The sequence below is a fragment of the Galeopterus variegatus genome, unplaced genomic scaffold (genome assembly GCF_000696425.1).
Source record: "Galeopterus variegatus unplaced genomic scaffold, G_variegatus-3.0.2 Scaffold4603, whole genome shotgun sequence".
Classification (NCBI taxonomy): Eukaryota; Metazoa; Chordata; class Mammalia; order Dermoptera; family Cynocephalidae; genus Galeopterus; species Galeopterus variegatus.
The window spans coordinates 44,074-66,654 of NW_007730714.1; the positions used below are offsets into that span (position 1 = coordinate 44,074).

Genomic DNA, 22,581 nt, shown 5'->3' on the forward strand with positions numbered 1-22,581 from the left:
AACAGGACTCACTTGGTAGAAGACGATAGTCGATACCCTCAAACACTATTCCTATCCAAGGAGAGGACACACTAGAATCTCTGGGAGATGACTGTTTGAGAAAAGAACTGCTTTCTTCTCAGAAGTTCTGGTAAATTTTTTTTTCCCTAGGAAAGGAAGCCCTCAGCTCTGCTTGAGAATCACTGACTAGAGAATTTTATTAAAATTCAATAAATATCTATTGACTGCCTACGTGTACCATGATTCTGTGCAGTCATTTTTCTATATATTATCAATGCATGGTTTATAAACCAAGTGGATTCAAATAATATGTAAATACCAGAGTCTATATTATTAAATGGTATATGGATTAAATGGAAATTAATTTAGAAAAAAAAGACTTACTTTTTTTTTTTTACTTGTTCACTGATAAATTCAATATATACAGCCCCCTAATCTCTGTTCTGTGTTCAATCTTTAATACTTTTGCTTCCATTGGACTGTGATAATGAATAGGTAAGAAAAACCTTAGGATAGGAGAGAAACCTATGTAAGAGAAAATCCAACAATCTTGAATTAAAAGGCAAGGAAATATTCTTTCTATTTCTTTTATTAACTGAAGTACCTTTTTAGTGTGTTTGAGAAAACTCTATTTTAAAATTGGGATCTGCTGTGGCCTTATATTGCCTGACGACAAGGAGACCACAGGTGGAATCCTTCAGCATTGCTTTCATTATCAGAGCAAATTTACCTATAACTTCAACTCTGATTCTCTTGCAAAAGTTATCTTTAAAAGAGTTTTGCTGTATTTTCTAACTATGCTCTTAATAAACATTCTATCCAGTGAAACTTCACCTTATATTTACTATTACTTTTTCCTCCTTTTTTCTTTCATAGGTAGGTATATTTTTATATTTCACAATTTTTTTCAAAAGGCCAGTAATTTAATAGCTAAATGTGATCTTTATCTCAAAATAAATTTTAAAAAGAAAAAACAAAAAACCCTAAAAATAATGCCTACAATTCATTTAAAGGTCAATTAAGAATTAAGTAAAAAATGTACTAAAAATACTAGATACCAATTGTGCCCAAACCAAATTGGGCAGTAAAAGTCTTTGCATAAAAATACTACTGAGGAATTTCAGATAGAAATGTTGTATTAGTTAATATTTCTCTTCAGTATTCTCCACTAGTTAAAAGAAAATGATAAAAAAAATAGATATTAAATAATCCTTGAGGATAAGGACTCAAAGCTAGTGACAGAGAGGTTCATAGTGTATGAAACAGGCGGGCGGGCGTGATGCTGAAGGGCTTGCACTTAGCTTCCTGTGGTAGATGCGAAAGTCTGGCAGTGGGGGCCTTGTTAAGACCTTGGTCCTCTCTCACCTAGATAATTTTAACCCACTTGCATCTCTACTATCGCTTCTAATCCGGAATACTTCAAAAACCTATATCTGTGGCTCCTTTACCAAGAGGAAACAAAGCCAATCTCTTGGTGTTGGCATAAAGCACCTGTCTACATTCAAGTGTTAACTTCTTTTCTCATTTGACACTCCAGCAATAGTACATGCTCATACTTAGCGTGCTGTCATGTTTCCACGCCTTTACTCATGCTTGCCGCTATTACCCTGGCCCATCCTTCCCAACTCTACCTGGCTAACTCTTACTTATTCTTTATACTCAGCTCATCTGTTATCTACTCATAATAAAAGCCTTCTCTAACTAAAACCCTCTTCCCTACACTCTACTAGGTTCAGTATTCTTCCATGTATTACCATAGCGGCTTGAAGAGACCCCTTTCATAGGATTAATTATGCTGTATTATTAGTATTGTATATTTATCAAGCAGTCTGCCCCGCTAAAAGGCAGATGACAAGTTCCCGGACTGTGCAGATCCTATCCAAATCAACTAGCCATAGCGCAGAATAAGAATTCAACAAATAATAAATTCATTTGTAAGAGGTATGCAAGTAGAAATAAAATTTACAAAACCATTAAGAATATCAGAACAAATTTCTATTACTGGTATAGATTAAACACTAGTACAATTCTCGAATTTGAGCTGGATTCTAGTTTTCAACAGATACTCCTGTTTTCACAAGAAAGTAGGCTCAGGAGAGGACCAAGTAAGACCAGAACGTCTTAAAGATTAAAAAGAGGTTAGAATTTGACTGTTTTACTGATGTTACGACCTCAAGATTTATCAAGAAGCACAACAAAATGAATAGGAAGTGAGAAATTAAGAGTTGAAAGGGGTTTTTAGAAAACTAACTGAAATATCTCATCTTCCAAATGAGGGGACTGATTAAAATCAATTAAGCAATTTGCCTAAAATTATTTTGTCATTAAGCCCAGAAAACAGTATTGCAGAAGGTCTCTAAAACCCAATTTAACCAGGGAAGAGTTTGCATGTATCTGAATACAAATTATTTGGTTTTATTGCATATTTTATAATTATCTGTAATTTAATTTCTACCAAACAAACATATTGTGGCAAAACCAGCCAACCAACCTTACCAATAATGTGTTGATTCTCATGAGATGGCATTAGTTGAGTTACTGCATACATAACTGAATTCTTTCATTTTGTAAAAATAATAAAATTAACCTAACTTCTCTTTGATAATATCTTCATATACAAAAACAACTTAAAATCCCTTTTTTTTTGGGCAGCTGGCCGGTACAGGGATCGAAACCTGCCTCCTCATGTTATCAGCACCACACTCTAACCAAATGAGTAACCAGCAAGCCCCTAGAGACATTAACAATAATATTTCCTGTAAGAAGACAGTTCAGGGTAAAAATGTAAAAAATAGTTATCTTTAAGTATTTTTGTTCAAGAAGTATAGAGTTATTGAATTTTTATAACTAGAAGAGACCTAAGTCACCATCTAATCAAGTGTATTCCACTTAATAATTCCCTCTTTAATACCATTGACAGTTATGTACTCTCTTCAAATATTTATGGTGAAGAGAAACTCACTTTTCAAAAAGCAGAACATTTTTATATTGGATAGCTTGAAATGATAGGTAACTCTTTTTTATCTGAGTTGATAGTACTTTCTCTAACTTCTCAATATTATTCTTAGTTCTATGTGTTAGCCTTGCAATTCAAAATAAGGTCCCTAGACCAGCAGTATCAGCATTACCTAGTTAGAAATGCTGAATCCAGCCCAGACCTGCTGATCAGAGTCAGCATTAACAAGATCCTCAGGTGATTCACAAGCACAACACAGGTGGAGAAGCACTACTCTAAAGCTAAGTAGATTTGACTAATCCTTCTCCCCATCACAGTCTTTCAAATATATGAAAATGGCTATCATATCCCCCAAATACTTTTTCTTTTTACAGGGCAAATATTCTCATGTCTTTCGATTGTTCCCTCATATAATGTTTGAATACTATATTTTTTTTAAACCACAAACTGCTGTTAATCCAAATCTATCTTTAATGTTTTTTAAAAAATAGATATAGAATTTAAAACACTGAGTTTTGGTACTCATCCTATAGATGGATGGTAATATGAGGAAAAATATATCTTTAACTCCTACATTTAAAAAAAAAGAGGAAAAATCTGGTAAATGGGATCTATGTGGAGTTCTTCAAAGAATAGTAAAACATTTGCTATGCTGATTGATGTACTGATTTCAAAGTAGCACAAAACAGCATGAAACAGTAAATAGCTATATTTTAACTATATGAAACTATGTTTGCATATCTTTCACCTTGACAAACTGAGTTACATGCTGTTTCTGGCACAGGACCTGTACTTTCTTGGTTTTGCATTTTGATTATAATATTCCCTCTCATCTGTAAAGTCCTTCACCTTCTCTTCGCTGGTCCAAATATCACTAATTCTTGGGCTGGCCCTGTGGTGCACTCGGGAGAGTGCAGCACTTGGGAGCGCAGCGGCGCTCCCGCCACGGGTTTGGATCCTATATAGGGATGGCTCACTGGCTGAGCGTGGTGCGGGCGACACCAAGCCAAGGGTTGTGATCCCCTTACCGGTCACGAAAAAGACAAAAAGAAAAACAAACAAACAAACAAAAAACAAATATCACTAATTCTTTAAAGTCCAGCTCAAATGTCACTCTTTGGAGAGCTTTCTTTATTTCTCCCAGCCAAAAGTTCTCTCTTCCTCCTCTAAAGGAGATATAACTCTATTCATCATGGTTTTGGGGGGCAAGTCTTCTTTCTTTCAGTTTCTTTGAAAATAGAATCAGCATCTAATTCACCTTTGTGTAGTCACAACACCTTTTATATTGTAAGCTCTAAATAATTATTAATTGAGCAGATGAAACCTCTAATAAATCTTTTTATTGTGAAAACACTAATGTTTTTATCCATTTCCTTATTTTGTATTTTCTACATGCATCTGAAAACAATATTCTCTTGAACCATTCAAATCAACAGTCCTTAATATCCTTTCAGTTATTTTCTTCTATTTTGCTTTGCTCAGCTGAAGAAGTTGTAACATTAAGAGCTGCAAGCTCTTAGCCAACATAAAGGTTAAGAAATAACTGTGTTGTAAGGTGCTGAGGATATAACAAAGGAAAGTGAAAGAACACTATTGATACATAAACAGTTAATATCAAATGCTTCTTTGGACATCTAAAGACTAATTTTTTCTACAGCCATTCCGACTGTAAAAGGCATCCCAAGAAGTAATGTACAACTAATTGATGTTTTACACAGTGTCTCTTAAATGCAGTTTCATATTTTCATAAAGAAATGTTGGAATTTTGACTTTTCTCCTTTTCTCTCATAGAAGAATTTTCCATCTTCCTTTTTAATTGTAAAAAATGAAAGAATCTTCTTTCACTTTTCTCCTGTACAATCAGGCTTTTGATTGGTGAACTATCTAACAACCCAACTACTATTTGAGTTCAGATTATAGACAGAGTTCAAATCCTGTGTACAACGGTAACAGTTGTACTATGGCAAAATCACTGTAGTAATTCAGTCCTTGACACAGCAAGAATTGGGTATTTATTTCACATAAGGAACAGTATTGAAGGGAGAGAAGATACAATCTCAAAAAAATGTAGTAAAGTACTATGTTGGTTATAATGGACCAACCTTCAATTCATGAACAGCTATGTGACAACTTCAGACTTTCTACATATCTTCTAATTATTTGTGTCTAACTCATATCCATCTTCCTACTCTTAATCTAGCCTTTCAGGCTCTCAGATCCTACTTCCAGTATTGCTTGATCATTGAGAAAAACACTGATCTTCCCTTTCTCTGAGTTCCTGTTACTTTTAAAATCTGTATCATAGCAAGTGGCAATTCATAAACTCCCTTATTTTGTTCAAACAGAAGCCTAATTTTTCTAAAAGAATTTTAAGACCAGTGAGTATATCTTCCCTTCTTTTATACCCTTCTTACCATGATACAGGACAAATGCTTAAGATACAGATGAATAACCCTTCCCCCAATCATGTTTTAAACAGTAAGTTATTAAGAAACCTTTTACATTGTGAAATAAAAAATGCTACCCATCACCCATAAGAAAGATAGTGGGTACCCAACAGTAAACAAGGCATAAATACCCTATTGTGAATTCAATTTAAGTTATCTCACTGTATTTCCTAAACGTCTGATGATATGACAAAAGTATGTAGGCAAATAAGTGCAAGGCACACTAGATTCTTTCATGCAAAATTTCTTAAAACCTTTAATACTCTAGAAATATCAGATGAAACCTCTCCCCAACTTATTTGGCTAAGAAACCTCTTTCTTTGAAATGCCTATTTATGAATTGAGCAAGATCACAACCACTGTTCTGAGGTATGCAGTTTTAGAAATGACATGATCTCGAATGTCCCCAGTAATGTTTACCTCAGAGACTGAGATCTATATTAGTAATTTAAAAAAATGTATCTGAATATTTCAACCAAGGCACAATTTTGCTATTTAAAAAAATCAAGAAATCACAAATGATATAATTAATGTGGTTCAAATTATTTAATACTTCATTAGATAAAATAGTCATTTACAGAATAAATTTGGTTTTAGTTCACCACATTTTCAATACATAAAGGTTTACTGAAGAAGGGACAAGAGAAAGGGGATAGGATGTGTTGACTTCTTAGCTGTTAAGAGTCTTTTATGGTATAGTACAAAATATATTTTCTTCAAAGTCTTTATGATTTTAGTGTGTGTTCGTTTTTATTCCTGCTTGGTTTGTCTGAATTAAAACCAATACTTTTCTTTTTTCTTTTGAGAGATGTAAAATATATAGAAAAGTAGGAAGCACCCATATTCTCACCACCTAGAGCACATAATTGCTAACTTTGTCATATGTGCTTCAACCTTTTTTTCATACAAATGGTACAGAAGTGAATTTCAACAGTTCTGTCATTCATTCAAGAAGTACTTATTGAGAGCCAACCATGTCAGCACTGTGCTAAGCACTGGACATTGAACGGTGAATAAAATAGCCACATGACCTGTTATGTATCTTACCATCTAGTGGGAGAAACACAGTCAAATCACAGAAATAATAATAAGCTCAAATGCTATAAAAATAAGGTACCAACCAGCCTTTATCAACTGGGATCCATGACAGAATTAAACCCTACTGCTATGGTTTGAATGTCCCCTTCAAAACTCATGCTGAAACTTAATCCCCAATGAGGCAGTATTGAGGTTGGGCCTTTAGGAGATGATTAGATCATAAGGTCTCTGCCCTCATGAATGGATTAATCTACTAGTGGATTAATGGCTTACCATGGGAGTGTACTGGTAGCTTTATGAGAAAGACCTGAGCTAGCATGTTAGCATGTCAGCATGCTCAGCTCCCTCTCCATGTGATGCTCTGTACTGCCTCAGGACTCTAGAGAGTCCCAGTCAGCAAGAAGGTCCTCACCAGATGTGCCCCTTTGACCTTGGACTTCCCAGCCTCCAGAATTGTAAGAAATACATTTCCTTTCTTTATAAATTACCCAATTTCAGGTGTTCTGTTATAAGCAATAGAAAACAAACTAAGACACCTCATAATAATGATTTAAGTGATTATTTTCTCAATCTTCTTAAGACCAGTACACACCTAGTATCACTAGAAGCAGAGGAGGGAAGTTAATTCACTACATACAATTGGTGTCCTAAAGCATTCAAAGTTGACTCTCAGACCCAGTTAAAAAGGGCTGGTACAGACATTGTGAGAAAGAACTGACCTAGGCTGTGGTGGTGGTGGTGGTGGTGGTGGTGGTGGAGGATGAGGGCTCAGTTAGGAAGGCCAGTTACTTAAGGAACTTTGTATTGAAATCTGAAGGATACATAGGAGTTATCTAGGCCAGAGCTGGGTGGGGCAGTAATGTGAAATGTTGCCCTTCAATGGAACAGCATATACGAAAGCCCTAAGGGATAAAGGAGCAAGGTGATTTTGGAAAACTGAAAGAAGACCAATATGGCCGATGAACGGAGAATGGAGGTTGGGGAGGAACAATAAAACCTAAGGTTGGAAAGACAAGCAGGTATGCAGGGAGCAGAAAGAATGACTTAAGCTACATCACAAAAGATCAGTGTGGCTCTAATGGATTACAGAAAGAAGAGTAGATAAGGAAGAACAGCAGAAAAGTTTCTACAGCAATTAAGGCAAGAGATAATTGCTTGGACTAGGGTGGTAATGACAAGGATGGAGGAAAGTAGACATATTTGAGTGATACTTAAAATGTAAAGGAAGGAATAAAGGTAGTGAGGATGTGTCAAGGATGACTCACAGGTTTTGGGTAGATGATGCTGCTGAAAACTTGGGGAAAAAAGATTGAGATCAAGTTTAAGTCTGTTTTAGGTTTGAGGTAACTTTGAGAAATCTGCAGGAGATGTCAAGAAGGCAACTGCATACATCAATCTGGAGAACAGAGAAAAGATCTGACTTGTAGTTTTTTTATTAAGAGGAAAATGAGGGAGGATGAGCAGGGATCTTGTGAAGCCATCAAGCTTAGGCAGCACACATTGGAAAGCAAGATGTATGAGTACAGTGTGTATGCATGTTATAACACAAGAAGGTAATATACATAAAGACCAAGAAAAAGGGGTAGGAAAAGTTAGATAGGATGGTTTTATTAATTGTTTTCCATTCTTATGTGAAAAACTACTGGACAGTTCTGGATACAGACATCTATACAATATGCTATTGCTGCATTATAAATGCTCTCTACTTTTTTCAAAATAATTCTAATCTATCTGATAATGTAGGTTCCAAAATTAGATACCCAGCTTATACTACATCATTCAACAATTTTCTTATCTGTTCATTAGCAAAAATCCCACGTAGATCCTTTCTCTGCCTTTTATTTAATGGTTTCTAGTATTTTCATTTCACCTCCTATGTAAATTAACCCAACTTCACAATGTTCATATTTTTGCACTACTTTGGAGAAATATAAAAAATATTATCCTTAAAATCATATAGTATCGTGTTAACCAAAAATTTACCAATATGTAAGCCATTTTGTTTAAATGATTGGTAAGACTAAAATCGATTGCTAAACACTAAAATCAAGTTTACTGCTGAGTGATTTGAGTAAGTGATATGCTAAATTTTTCACTTTACTCACTTTTTAAAACTTTGATAAAAATGAAATATCAAAGTCCTTACTGAAAGCAAGAAAATCCCATGTAGTAAATTAGAGGACAAGTAATTATACTCCCACTCCATACTTCTGTGCTTAAATAATTATGGTCCTAGGTTTATTCTTTCATTTAAGCCACTTGTTAGAATGCTCTTATAATCTTTTATTTCAGTTTGTTACATACCAGTTAGCAATGTCCTTGTGAGCTATTAAATTTTGAAGAAATGCTTGTAATCCTAATTGTCTATCTTCTAAAAAGTCAGCATCGTAATTATCTTTAAACCAGCGTTTTGGTGGAAGTGCTAATCGAAAGCCTGAAAACATCTCTTTCAACTGAAAAAAAAGAAAAAACACAATGTTTAATTCAATTATATCAGTTCTACAAAATCAATCCTGTTGACTATGTGCGATTATTCATAAAATAAGCTTAAAATAATAGAATAAAATTCAGCTAAGCTTTTTATGCCTTCATTATTTTCTTAATTTCTACCAGTAATGTATACATAGATGTTCTACTCATTCCATGTCCTTGCCAAAACTTGGCATTATTCATCTTTTGAATGTTAGGTATTCCAGTGGGTATGTAGTACCATGTCATTGTGGTTGTAATTCATATTCCTCTTTTTTTTTTTTTCCTTTTTGTCTTTTTCTGTGATTGGTAACAGGATCGCAACCCTCAGTGTCACGCCCGTACCGCAACCGGCAACGGGATCACAACCCTCAGTGTCGCGCCCACACCGCGCTCAACCAGTGAGTGGACCGGTCTCTATATGGGATCCGAACCCTCAGCGGGAGCGCCGCCATGCTCCCAAGCGCCGCACTCTACCGAGTGCGCCACCGGGCCGGCCCCATATTCCTCTTTTGATAAATGATGTTGAATATCTTCTCACTTGCTTATTTGCACATTCATATCTTCTTTAGTAAATTATCTATTCAAATCTTTTGAGTCCCCCAATGTTTTTTTTTTTTTAAATTGGGTTGTGTTTTTATTAAGTTGTAAGAGTACATTATATATTCCAGATACAAGATTTTTTCAGATATATGCATTACAAATATTTTCTCCTAACAGTGGCCTGACTCTTTAACAATCTTAGCAAAGCAGTTGCTTTTAATTTTAATGTTATCTAATTCATCCATTTTTGTCTTTAATGGTTTAGGCTTTTTTAGATTGAAAGAAATTTTTACTCACTCCAAGGCTACAAAGATTTTCTTCTGTGTTTTTCCCAGAAGTTTACCGTTTTAACTTTTATATTTTGGTTTATAATCTACTTTGCACATTTGGCCTAAAATTCATTTTTTTAGGGAAGAATTTCCCAACCTTCTCAACTAGGTTAAGGCTGTTCAAGTTACTATTACTGTGTAAAAAATTACCTCAAAACTTCGTGGTATAAAACAACCATTCATTAGGCTCATGGATTCTTTGGGCCAGTAATTCATACCATGTAGAGAGAGGATAGCTTATCATTTTTTTACAGTGAATGGGGGCCTCAGCTGGAAGACTTGAAGGCTGGGAGCTGGAACTGTCTGAAGTTTACTCACTCACATGCATAGTGGATGATGCTGGTTTTGGGCTGAGACCTTAGCTGGAGCTGTCCACCACAACCCTGACACTGGCCTCTCCATGTGTCCTAGACTTTCTCATAGTACAGAGGCTGGGTTTCAAAAGGGAGCATCCCAAGAGAGAAAGCCAGGATGTAACTGTATACTTCTTATGATCTAGCCTTGAAACTCACATAGCATTATTTCCACTATTCTCCATTGGTTCAAGCAGTCACAAGCTCATCCAGGTTCAAGGGGAGGGGAAAATGATTTTACCTTTTGATAGGTGGTGGTAAGATTCTGGAAGAGCATATGAGACTGAAGATATTGCTGTGACCACTTTTAGAAAAGATAACCTGCCACACATTGTCAAATCATTAGTTTTTTTTTTTAGTAACATTTATCACAATGTAAATAATGCTAATTAAATTTTGCCTTTTGGTGAGTGGTGGCCAGCACAGAGAAATGCCAATGAAGGCCTCAGGCTCACAGCACGAATTCAAGGTGGCGCTGCTTACCCACCCCCAAGTGCTGCATGCTGCCCCTCTACCGCATATAAATCTTTCTGCCTTAATCACGCCTTCGCCAAATTTCACTTCTGATACTTTGCATCTCTGCCAAAGATGATGAAGTCTTCAGGGGAAATTGTCTACTGTGGACAGATGTTCAAAAAGTCTCCCCTGCAGGTCAAGAACTTCGACATCTGGCTGCGCTACTGACTCCCGCAGAGGCTCCCACAACGTGTACAGGGAATACCGGGACCTGACCACCATAGGGGCTGGCACTGCGTCCGTGCTGACTCCATCCAGATCGTGAAAGTGGAGGAGATGGCAGCCAGCAAGTGCCGCCGGCCGACAGCCAAGCAGTTGCACAACTCCAAGATGAAGTTCCTGCTGCCCTACCCAGTCCCGTGTCGCCAGCATAATAAATCATGCTTCACCACCAAGATGACCAATACTTTCTAGGTGCAGGGCCCTCTCACACCAGGTCTGACCAAATAAACTCCTCGAGAATGAACACACACACACAAATTTTTGACTCTCCTACTAGACCAGTGATTTTAAACCCTGGCTGCACACTGGAATCACCTGAGGAGTTTTAAAAGGTATTTATGACTGTGTTCTACCCCTGACAGATTAAGATTTAACAATTTGTAGTATGGCCTAGGTATTGTAATTTGCAAAAGCTTTCCAGGGGAGTCCAAAATGCAGTTATGATTGAGAACCATTTTACTATACTGCAATTATTATGCTTTATTCATAGTTGCATCCTCAGTGTCTAGCATAGTGCCTGCTACATAACAAGCAGTCAACAATATGTTAAATAATGGATGAACAGAATGAATTCATGTACATTCACATTTCTATACTTAAAAATAAAACTAAGTATCACAGGTATGAAAAAAGACTAGCAAAAGACAAAAATGGACAGGGTAAAATTAAAATGTTAAATAAAAATGTAAAATATAACATTTTGTCTATACTTCTGTAAGTAAGTGAACAGAAAATAAACAAGACAAAAACTAGAAAGTAACTCATTAAGTGAAAACCCTGACTTGCTTTAAGATATAACTGATATTTGATATTTGTGGCCTTGAGATTTCTTAATCTAATGTGTCTGCAATGGAAATAAAAGTCACGAGGAAGAAATATATCATCTTTTTATTAATTTTAAGCTTTATAATTTAAATATCATATATGTCTAAATATATGACTTTCCTTTAAAAAATTATCCACAGAAAAGACGGAGCTGTCCCACAATTAAGTAATTCAAGAAAGAGGAAGACATGGAATAGAGGAAAACAACATCCAACAAAAGAGAAATATTAAAAAATCCCCAGAAAGACAGAGAAAGGCAATTTCAGAATGCCACTTATGAACCACATGTGAAGGGCAAATCAGTTCAGGACAGAGCAGTGTGACTGAAAAGCCAGACATATCAAGGACTACCACTAAATTTCTTTTTAATGTGAGGGATGAATGCTTGATTGAGCCCTGCCCAAGTTTTCATATGAACTTGGTTTTTCTTGACAATGAGTTGCATTGGTAACGGTGCTGCTCCTTCCCTCCCTATGCTGTTGTGCCTGGGACCAACTGAGAACAATCATTTTACCACACAGAAATGTTTCAGCTTTGGTCAACTGTAATAGTCATGATTGTGTATGTAGGTTAAATCCCAGAAATGCTATTACTGTGTTAAAATCATGCAAAACATTATGGTGTCCCCTAGGAAGATGCATACTTCCAACACTGGATAATACCATTTAAATGTCTGTCAACTTGACAGGTGAAAATTAGTTTATTTTTCTTTTCTTGGAATACTCATGATATTAAATGCTTTTCAGATTTATTGGTCACATATATTTCTTCTGTGAATTACACTGTTCATATTATTTGTTATACTTTTTACTTTTGGGTTCACTTTTAAAATTTGCTGTTAAGGATTTTTAATATATTGAAGTTTATTATTATCCTCTCTGTTTCTCATGTGCAGCACAGAATTCTAGATGGTTCCATGACCTTTGTCTCTGGTGTTGCTTCTGTTCTTCTGTTATGTTACGTAGCAAAAGGGATTTTACAGCTATAATTAAGGTTACTAATCAATTGACCTTAAGATAGGGAGATTATCTGCGTGAGCCTAATCTTATCGCATGAGCACTTTAGAGTCTTTTCTCTGGCTAGTGGCAGAAAAGAAAGTTGGAGAGATTCAAGGCAGAGAAAGGTCTTGGCCCACTGCTGCTGGCCTTAAAGATGGAGGGGCCATGTGCAAGGACCAGAGAACAGTCTCTGTGAGGTATGAATGATCTCTGGCTGACAGCCAGCAAGGGAACCGGGACCTTGGTCCTACAACTTCAAGAAACTAAGTTCTGCCAATAACCTGAATGAGCTTGGAGGTTGATTCCTCCACAGAGCATTAAGAGACCAACCAACAGCTTGATTTTGACCTTGCTCGATCCTAAGCAGCAAACCCAGCTGCAACCACCCAAACCACTAAATAAACAGGTGCTATTTTAAGCAACAGAGTTTGTGGTAATTTGTTATGCAGCAATAGAAAACTAATATGTTAAAAAGATTTTTCTGTTCATTCTCTTGCAGTCATATACAATTTTCTAATAGGTCGAGGATCTTATATACACGTTTTTCAAACTCACAAGATTATATAAACAATCATTTTTCTGTCAGCAATTTTAAATTCACGTTTTTACACTAAAAATTTTTTTCATAAAGATAAAGTTTTGTGTAAAGATAGGCTATTAAAGTGAAATCAAACATTTAACTTTCTTATGAATTAGCAAAGATTTGAATCGATTCCAATAATTAAAAATGAAGAAAAACACAAATAACAGAAGAGCAGAAATTACATAACTCAAAATTGAAAAGTTAGTTTTGAATTTATTAAAGTACTTACTTTGTCATTAAGCCTAGAGAAGTCAGTGTATCTTCTGAAAACTACCCAGCTTTCTTCTGGGGTTTTCTTTACTAGTATTTTATACACCTTTTCAGAGAGAGAGAGAGAGAGAGAAATATATATATATAAAATTAAAAATAATTAAAAATTTAAATAAATATTTCAAAACTTTTACTTGATAATCCAGATTATAACAATTATTATGTAAAAAATATCTGTATCAGAAATCATTTAGATCATCAAATGCACAAATAATCAATGCAGGCACCAAAAAATTTTTTTCCTTAAGAAATATGAATATGACAAATTTGAGACAAAATGCTTCTTTCTGTGCACACTAATAATAATGAACTCATCAGCTTTCCAAGATATGTTTTATGCCAACATATTCTAATTGATAAAAATAAAATTGATAAAAGAATCAATCATGCTTGAAGAAGCTGTGAAAAATTGACACTTTTGTCCTATAAAATTTATTTATTTATACATTTATTTCTAAATATAAGATGACTGGTAAGGGGATATTAACCCTTGACTTGGTGTTGTCAGCACCATGCTCTCCCAAGTAAGCCATGGGCCGGCCCTATAATTTAATTTTTAAACTCAACTATCAAGCAAAGTTTTCAAATAAGTTCAATGTTGTTCTAATCTCCAAGGCTGAAATATAAGCCTGAAATACAAAAAAAAAAAAAAAAACCTGTATTACATAAAAGTTTACATTTCTGTAATTATGTATAATTATGTAGGCTACTGAAAAGAAAAACTTGTTTGAAGCACACAATAAGAAAAAAGTAGATTCTACTGTTAGAATTTATTATGAGAATGTGTTATTTATGACAGAATCTCAGAGAAACATCTCCTAGTTGTTTTCGGCACAGTATTTTGGGCTAAGCAAAACACATAGCACATATGAGGTACTCAATAAATATCTGTTGAATGAGTGAAACTCTCCTAAAAAGAGTAATTTCTTTTCTTGAAGTCTGTTGTGCAATAATTTTCAAATGCGGCTGCAGAATTGCACTTTAGCCACGTGTGGCTACTGTGCACTCAAAATGCAACTTGCCCAAATGTGCTGAGCACAAAATACACACTGGATTTCAAAGACTAAGTGTGAAAAAAAATGTAAATGGTTTTTATTAAAATTATTTTATATTGACTATATGTTGAAATGATAATATTTTGGACATATAAGGTTGAATAAAATATACTATTAAAAATAATTTCAACTGTTTCTTTCTAGTTTTTTTAATGTGGCTACTAAAAATTTAAAATTACAAATGTGATTCACATTTGTGGCTCACATTATATGAGTGTACTTCAAAAAGTTCATGGAAAACAGAAATAAAAGACAATATGGCAGATGGCCGGTTAGCTCAGCTGGTTAGAGGATAAGACCAAGATCCCCTTACCAGCCAGCCACCACCAAAAAAAAAAAAAAAAAAAAGACTACAAATACGTCCATGAACTTTTTGAAGTATTCTCATACTTCTATTGAACAGAAAGACAACTCATTATTTAGGGATGTGTAGATTATCCTTACCATCTTATTTTTTCTCATATAGACTTTTCTTTCAGCTTTTAAGAGGGAGTAAAAAAACAAATCAAATAGTTTATGTTTGTAACAGAAGGATGGGGAACAAGATAATTTGGATACCCTTTAAAAGTCTGTAGAAAGTCACAATGGGGATATGAAAGAAACATTCTTTTTAGGAGTCTCTCATTAAAACAAAACAAACTGACTTCAAAACTTTTGAGTATGAATGGCTGTTGCATGATAAAAATCAACCTCATATAATAATTCAGTTTTTATACAGATAATCCATATTAACTTTATTTTCCTGTTTTACAAAATAAAACCTTCCTTCCGACTAAGCTACTTTCTAGTGCAGCCCCGGAACACTCCTATTTCTCTAAAAAAGATATACAGATCTTTGTATTTTCTCTTTTCTAGAAAGTTCTCTATCTTTCCACTTGTTTAAGTAGTGCTTTCAATGGAAACTTTATAACAGTACTGATCATTCTCCTCTCTATAACTGTAACAGTAGTTATTGTTCATACTTTTTACTTGAAATTTAGTATATATTACTTTGTACTATCTATCTTTTATGTAGTCATTGGGGATTTTTAAGTGAATTACAACATATGCAGAGGCATATATTGAATTATAAAATATATATAGAAAAGTGCACAAATCATAAATATACAACTTGATGAATTTTTACAAAGTGAACACAGCCATGTAACTAGTACCAAGAACAAGAACCAAAATACTATCAATAGAAGAAGTCCATCTCATGCCTCCTCAGTCCTGTTCACCACCCATCCTAGTTCATGCCTCCTTCTCAGTCCTACTCACCACCCATCCTAGTCACTTCTTGCTTTTAAACACCTTTCCAAAGACTTGACATTCTTATGAAATCTCAACATTCAGTCCTAATAACTTTCTTCAGTTAAGGGATCAAGTCAAAGAAAATTATCTAGGAGAAATTATTTTACAAACCTAAGACTTCCAAGCTTATTATTTCCAGTTCAGACCTCTCTCCTGAACTCAATTTATATATACACACACACACACACACACACACACAATACATATATATGTGTACACATTCACGCACGCACACTTGACATCTCCATTTCAACGTCTAATAGGTATCACAAATCTAGCATGTCCAAAAAAAAAAAATCCTGATCTTCCCCTCAAAACCTGCCACCTAATTAAATGGCAACCTTATTCTTCTCAGTGTTTAGAGCAAAATCTTTGAGGTCATCTTTGACTTCTCTTTCTCTCACACCCCACTTACAGATCATTAGAAAATACTGTTGGGTCTACCTTCAAAATAGATTTGGAATCTGATCACTTCTCAGGACCTCCTCCACCACCAAAGTCCATGTGACCATTGTTTCTCCCTTGAATTTGTGCAAGAACCTACTAACTGCTTCTTGCTTCCACATTTTCCCCAGACAATCTAGTCTCCATTTGCCAACCAGAATGATCCTTTTAAAACATTAAGTGAGATCACATGACCTTTCCTTTAAAAGCTTTTTCCAAGATTCCCATCTCATGCAGAGTAAAACCCGAAGTCCTTACAATGGCCTACATGCCCCACGTACTTTGTGTGCCACACCCCCTCCCTTACCTGTTATCTCATTTCTGACACCTCTCCGCATTGCTTACTCTGCTGTCAGACACAAGGATCTGTAAAAGATGTCTCACCTGTGTGGAAATCCCCAGATATTCTCATGGTTCACTCTCTATTAGTACTAACACCTTTTCTGTGAGACCATGATTGATAACACTATTTAAATCCCAACCCCAGTTTCAAGGAAACTCCCTGTCTCCCTTCTCTTTTTTATTTCTCTCTATAGCACTTGTCACCATGTGACATACCAGCAGTCTTTCTTATTTACTTATCTATTATTCATTCACTCTTGTAACTATACCACTATTACCTGGAACGGTGCCTGGTACATAACAGGTAATCAAAACATGTTGAGTTAATGAATACATTAATATGACTAATTTCATATCTGCCATTTACTTGTTCCTTTATAGTGTCCTGAAAGACTTTCTATATACCACTGCCTTAAATTTGACTACAAATTTGCATTTTCACACATATCACCTATCTTAGTTTGTACTGGCTGCTATAACAAACTACTATAAACTCGATAGCTTAGAAAGAACAGAAATTTATTTCTCACAGTTCTAGAGTCTGGGAAATCCAAGATCAAGATGCTAACAGATTCAGCATCTGGTTCATAGATGGTGCCTCTATAGCTATGTCCTCAAGTGGAAGAAATAAGGCAGCTCTCTGGGGCCTCTTTTGTAAGGGCACTAATTCTATTCATGAGGGCTCTGCCCCATGATGAAATCACCTTGTAAAGGCCCCACCTCTTAATACCATCACCTTAGAGGTTAAGTTTCAACATACGAATTCTGGGAGGACACAAACATTCAAACCATAGCTTTACCTCAACAAATGCTCATTCCTTCATAAGTAAGGTAGACTAATGTAATGAAATGAGCCATCACTATATTATAATTTCTAAAATTTCCCCCCAAAAAGATACTTCCATGCAGATTACACATCATATCACCAGTCTTATAAATTAATTTTAAAGACAATCTCTTCATAAATAATCTTGATAATTTTTTCTTGGTGGTCCTCCAATCCTGTCATAAATTTATAGCATGACGTAGTGAAGTAAACAACAATTATACTGCAAAAAAATCAAAAAGAACAAACTCTTTGAACTAATAAGTGAGTTTAGCAAGGTCTCTGGATACATAAACACACAAGGTCAAAATATATAAATTAGTAATGAGCAAATAGAAAACAAAAAAAGATGTCTCTGAAAAGAACATCAAACAACATCCACATCCGGAAATAAATCTAAACAAAAGAGGTAGAACTCTGCACGGAAAACATCAAAACACTTTAGAAGAAATTAAAGACTTAGGTCAATGGATTAGGTTCACAGATTTGGAGACTCAGTATTGTAAAGATGTTAGTTCTCACCAGATTAATCTATAGGTTTAACAAAATCACAATGCAAAGGGTCAAGGATAGCCAAAGCAATCTTGAAGAACAACAACAAAGCTAAGGTATTTAAACTACTAGATATCAAGACCTATTATAAAGCTTTACTAATTAAGACTGTGGAATTGTTAAAAGACAGAAAACTGGAACATAGAAGCAGACACATTTATGGTCACATAATTTATGACACAGGCAACACACAGATGTGGAAGAGAAAGAATAGTCTTTTTAATAAAAGCCTAATTAATTGAAACTCTTATGGGAAAAAAATGGCTTGATCTTTACCTAACACCATGGACAAAAATCAATTATGGATTGTTTACAAATCTAAATGTGAAAGGCCCAACAATAAAAGCTTTTAGAAGAAAACATAGGAAAATACCTTTGTAACATTAGAGTAGGCAAAGATTTCAAAAAGTACCAGCCATAAAAGAAAAAAATTAACAAATTGTACTGTATCAAAATTAAGAACTTTTGTTTATCAAATGTATTAAGGAAGTGAAAAGGCAAACTATAGCGTGAGAGGATAGTCACAATACATATGTATCTGAAAAAGGACATATAGACACATATCCAGAATGCACAGATAACCACACATCAAAATGAAGACTTCCTAAAAGAAAAATGAACAAAATCTTGAACAGACATTTCACAATATCCAAATGGCCAAAAAAAAAATCAATTTAATTAGTCATTAAGAAAAATTCAAATTAAAATCACAACGTGATATCACCCTATGCTCACTAAAATATCTAAAATGAAAAAGATGAGAAAATACCACCTGCTGGGAAGGTGGGGAGCAACCAGAACTCTCATACACTGTTTAAAGGAGTATAAATTAGTACAACTCTGAAACATTGTTCATCAATACCTTCTAAAGCTGGGGATATGGTCCAGCGATTTTACTCCTAGGTAAATAGCAAACAGAAATGTATACGTGTGTTTACTAAGTGATGAGTACCAAAATGTTCAAAGAAGTAGTATTTGTAAGAACCTCAAAATGTAAATTATTCAAATGTTCTTCAACAACAGAATGAATAAATTGTAGTATATTTGTATAAAGGTATACTATCAGTAATAAAAATAAGCTATCTACAATGTATGCAAGATCAAGAATGAACCTTACAAACATAACCCTGAAGAAAAGAGACCAGACCCAAAAGAATACACATTCAATACTTTCATTTATATAAAATACAACAATAAGAAAAAATAATAGAGGCTATCAGAAAAGTTATTGGGTGAGTGGGTACTGACAGGCAGAGAGTATGGGGGCTTTTAAGATGCTACTAACCTTTCTTGATCTATGTACTAGTTACATAGGTGAGTCTGGTTTGTGAAAATTCATTAAGGTAAAACAAAAGTTTACTACAGCATGACAAAATTTAGTGGTGTAAAAACCATTAGAATTTCTTGTTCAAGAAATTGTTAAGTACAAGCCTACATTAATAACTTTAACACTGCTTCAAACACACAGGTTAGCCAATCTCTCACATTCTACTGATTTGCAGCAGAAATCAATACTTACAGTAAATTTAGCTCTTTCTTCCATCACCTCATAACCCAGTATAGTAGGTGTAGAAGGTCTATCTTCCCAATTTACTGTTTCAGGATTTTGTTCTTCAGTTTCTCTTAGTCTAGCAGAATACTCAATGGAAGAATCTGCACCTGTAAATTTAGTCCTAATGAGGGGACTGCTACAGGCAGATGAAGTACTATCCACTTGATCAGGGGCACTTGTCTGTTTAAAATTACCCATATTTGAGTCTTCTAACTGGCCTTTGGAAGAGTTTGAACTTGTTGAGATACTGCCAAATGAAGAACTTCTTTGATTTCTGTTGGTTGAAAAATTGGAAGCAGAGTTTCCTATGGGCATAGGAACTGGGACATAAGGAGTTGCCATCTTCTTTAGGCCTTTGCAACAAACCTGCACACTGTTAAGTCCAAACACTTAGAGAACAACTAATATGCAATCCATTTTCTTCTTCTGAGGAATTCACTATCTAAAAATGAGAAGGACATATTGAAAGATTAGTCTTTAATCTCCTGCATGATCCAAAAGAAAACAAAATGTTCTTTTCAATTTTGGGACACTCTTATTTTATTTGGAATGAAAATGCCTCAAACCCCTTCCTTTAATCCCAATTATCTTTAAGGACTCCCATTTGCAAGGCAAAGAGAGCAAAAGTATTCCACATCCTTTCTCTTCACCCACATGTTACATGTTAACCTTTTTCCCCGACTTTATTTTCTTGTGATGAATTTCTGTCATGTTCATTTAAAGCTGATGTCATCTATTAAAAAAGAGATGGTAGGAGAAGAGTGGTAAGGACTCTCCTGAAGATTTATTTTAGCTTATTGTCCTGACAGTATAGGGAGGTAAGGAGAAAAGTGAAGGAAAAAAGGGGGTGATTATTCACATTACCTTCTGATTTATTTAGTGAAAGTCTAAGGACTTACAGAGTAGTAACAGTGAACCAGAAGCTTAAATGCTACCTGGGTAAACGTCAACTGCTATTAAAGTAACATTTTATAGAAGCAGGGATCGACTTATTTGAAAAATACAGCTGATCAAATTAATCAAATAAAACCCAACGAATATTAAACTTATATGCAACAAAATTAAATAATTAAAAGCCCAACTGCTCTTTAGAGTTTCTAGCTCGTCACTAATTCTGCTTTGCAATAAACTGAGGGTACTTAATAAATCTTTATAACTCATACTCTATAATCTCTTATCAAAAGAACGAGTACGTCTTGTATCGGAATAATTTCATAACATAAAGAAGAAATGGTTTACCATTAAGCTGTTAAATAATAAACTCATAAGAAATTGTATTAACTACAAACCAAAGAAATAACAGGCTGCACATAACAACGGGTCTGCCTGCCCAACTTCATCTGCATAACTCTACTGGTGAGAAAGGTAGGAAAGGAGTCGCCTTGACTTGGAAAGATGCTGAAATAAGAGTTTTAACTCAGCACGTGGCTCTGGGCAACCTTCCCCATTATGAAAATTTCAAGAAACTTGAGCTGCTGATTCATCGCTCCTGGGTTCCGCCTGATGGCCTCCCAAAAAAGAAGTAAATAAAAGATCTGTAATCTCAACCTTCTCAAGGCCTGTGGAATCGTCCTGCCCTCTGCCACTCTACCACCTGAGGCTGCAGGCTGGCGGGGGGAGGTCGCATATCAATACGACCAAAGAAGTGAGAGCCACCGAAACGGTAAGAAAACGTATTATGCTCATTAGAAGCGTCTCCACTTTTGCCCTGGAGTGGAGGTGCTCCGAGAACGATCATCTCGGGCTCACTTCTGGCAGGTGAGGTGGGCAGGTGAGCAACCAGGTGGGCGAGAAGATGTTTGGTGGCGAGAGCAAAATGGAGAACCCCCGGCGCAGCTCTAACCTAGAGGTCTGAGCGTGACCTGGATCTTCGGCTCTGTGGGGGTCGAGACCCGCCGCTCTCGGGGCTTCCTGGGGTCCCGAGACCCTGCCGGCTCTGCCGCAGACCCAATTGTAAGCCATAGATAAGTGCTTGTGGGTAGCCTGGCTGAAGGCAACGGCATCTGGTTACAAGATGAATGATCTGGACTTGGGAACACATGGGAACCAACCAGTAGATAAGAAACACTTCTTCCTGGCTGCCTCACTTCTGTATATGGCATCACTCCCAGTCACCCACACGAGAGAACAAAACCACCCTTGGCCCTGCCAAGTCCTCCATACCCTCACAATTTAGACCTCAAGTAATAGTAATGACAGTAACATTAACTAATGCAATGATTCTGCAGGAATCCCCTACATGGCAGGTGCTGGACGAGGCACTTCATGTGTGTTACTTCATGTAATTCCGACCATGTCCATTTTAACAAAGAGGAAAAGGGCTCAGTGTTCATTCTCCTGAATAAATACTGTGATTTCATTTCTTTCAAAACCAGAAATGAATCTCTTTGAGATGTAGATTTCACCTCTGTTTACTCCTTGTTCCGAAAATGTGTACAGGGTACTTCAAAAAAGTTCGTGAACCACCGAGGGTGCAGGTGTCACCCACACGAGAGTCTGGACAGCGCCCGCCGCCCCGCCCGTACCTCAGCCCACTCCTCAGCCAACTCCGCGATCGTGTTAATACGCGTTTCCGGGCGACGGTTAAACCGGACTCTTTCACTGCAGCTTTCCACCTCCTCCCACAATACCGAGAGACCTCACGTGACACTCCGCCCCCGAAAGCAGCTGCTCCTCGCCTCTGCCCGCCTCAGCCCGGCGGCGGGACCAGGATCCCGGCAGAGCTGGAGTGAGGGACCGGCCTGGCACGCCTCAGCCGGAAGTGACGTCACGCCGAAGGCGGCCACCCCGGGGCGCCGACTGGGATCATCTGGCCTGGGCTCTCTGGTAGGTGCATATCAATACGACCAAAGAAGTGAGAGCCACCGAAACGCTTTCCACCTCCTCCCACAATACCGAGAGACCTCACGTGACACTCCGCCCCCGAAAGCAGCTGCTCCTCGCCTCTGCCCGCCTCAGCCCGGCGGCG

The 22,581-nt window shown here is 36.3% G+C and overlaps 1 protein-coding gene across 2 annotated transcripts in view; it reads right to left on the bottom strand.

Annotated features, from left to right (window-relative positions):
* SNX16 (sorting nexin 16) overlaps nucleotides 1-22,242 on the bottom strand; it is a 40,660-nt gene extending 18,418 nt beyond the window's left edge. The window contains exons 1-5 of one of the 2 annotated variants that reach the window (XM_008587936.1): nucleotides 22,139-22,242; nucleotides 19,808-20,055; nucleotides 19,581-19,720; nucleotides 13,509-13,595; nucleotides 8,746-8,894 (exon numbers count right to left, since the gene is read on the bottom strand). In XM_008587936.1, the coding sequence (XP_008586158.1) occupies nucleotides 8,746-8,894; nucleotides 13,509-13,595; nucleotides 19,581-19,720; nucleotides 19,808-19,955 (524 nt within the window). In that variant the 5' untranslated portion in view covers nucleotides 19,956-20,055; nucleotides 22,139-22,242. Of the gene's footprint in view, nucleotides 1-8,745; nucleotides 8,895-13,508; nucleotides 13,596-19,580; nucleotides 20,056-22,138 lie in introns of both variants that reach the window. The other variant, XM_008587935.1, reaches the window with a different exon arrangement.
* Nucleotides 22,243-22,581: the final 339 nt, after the last annotated feature.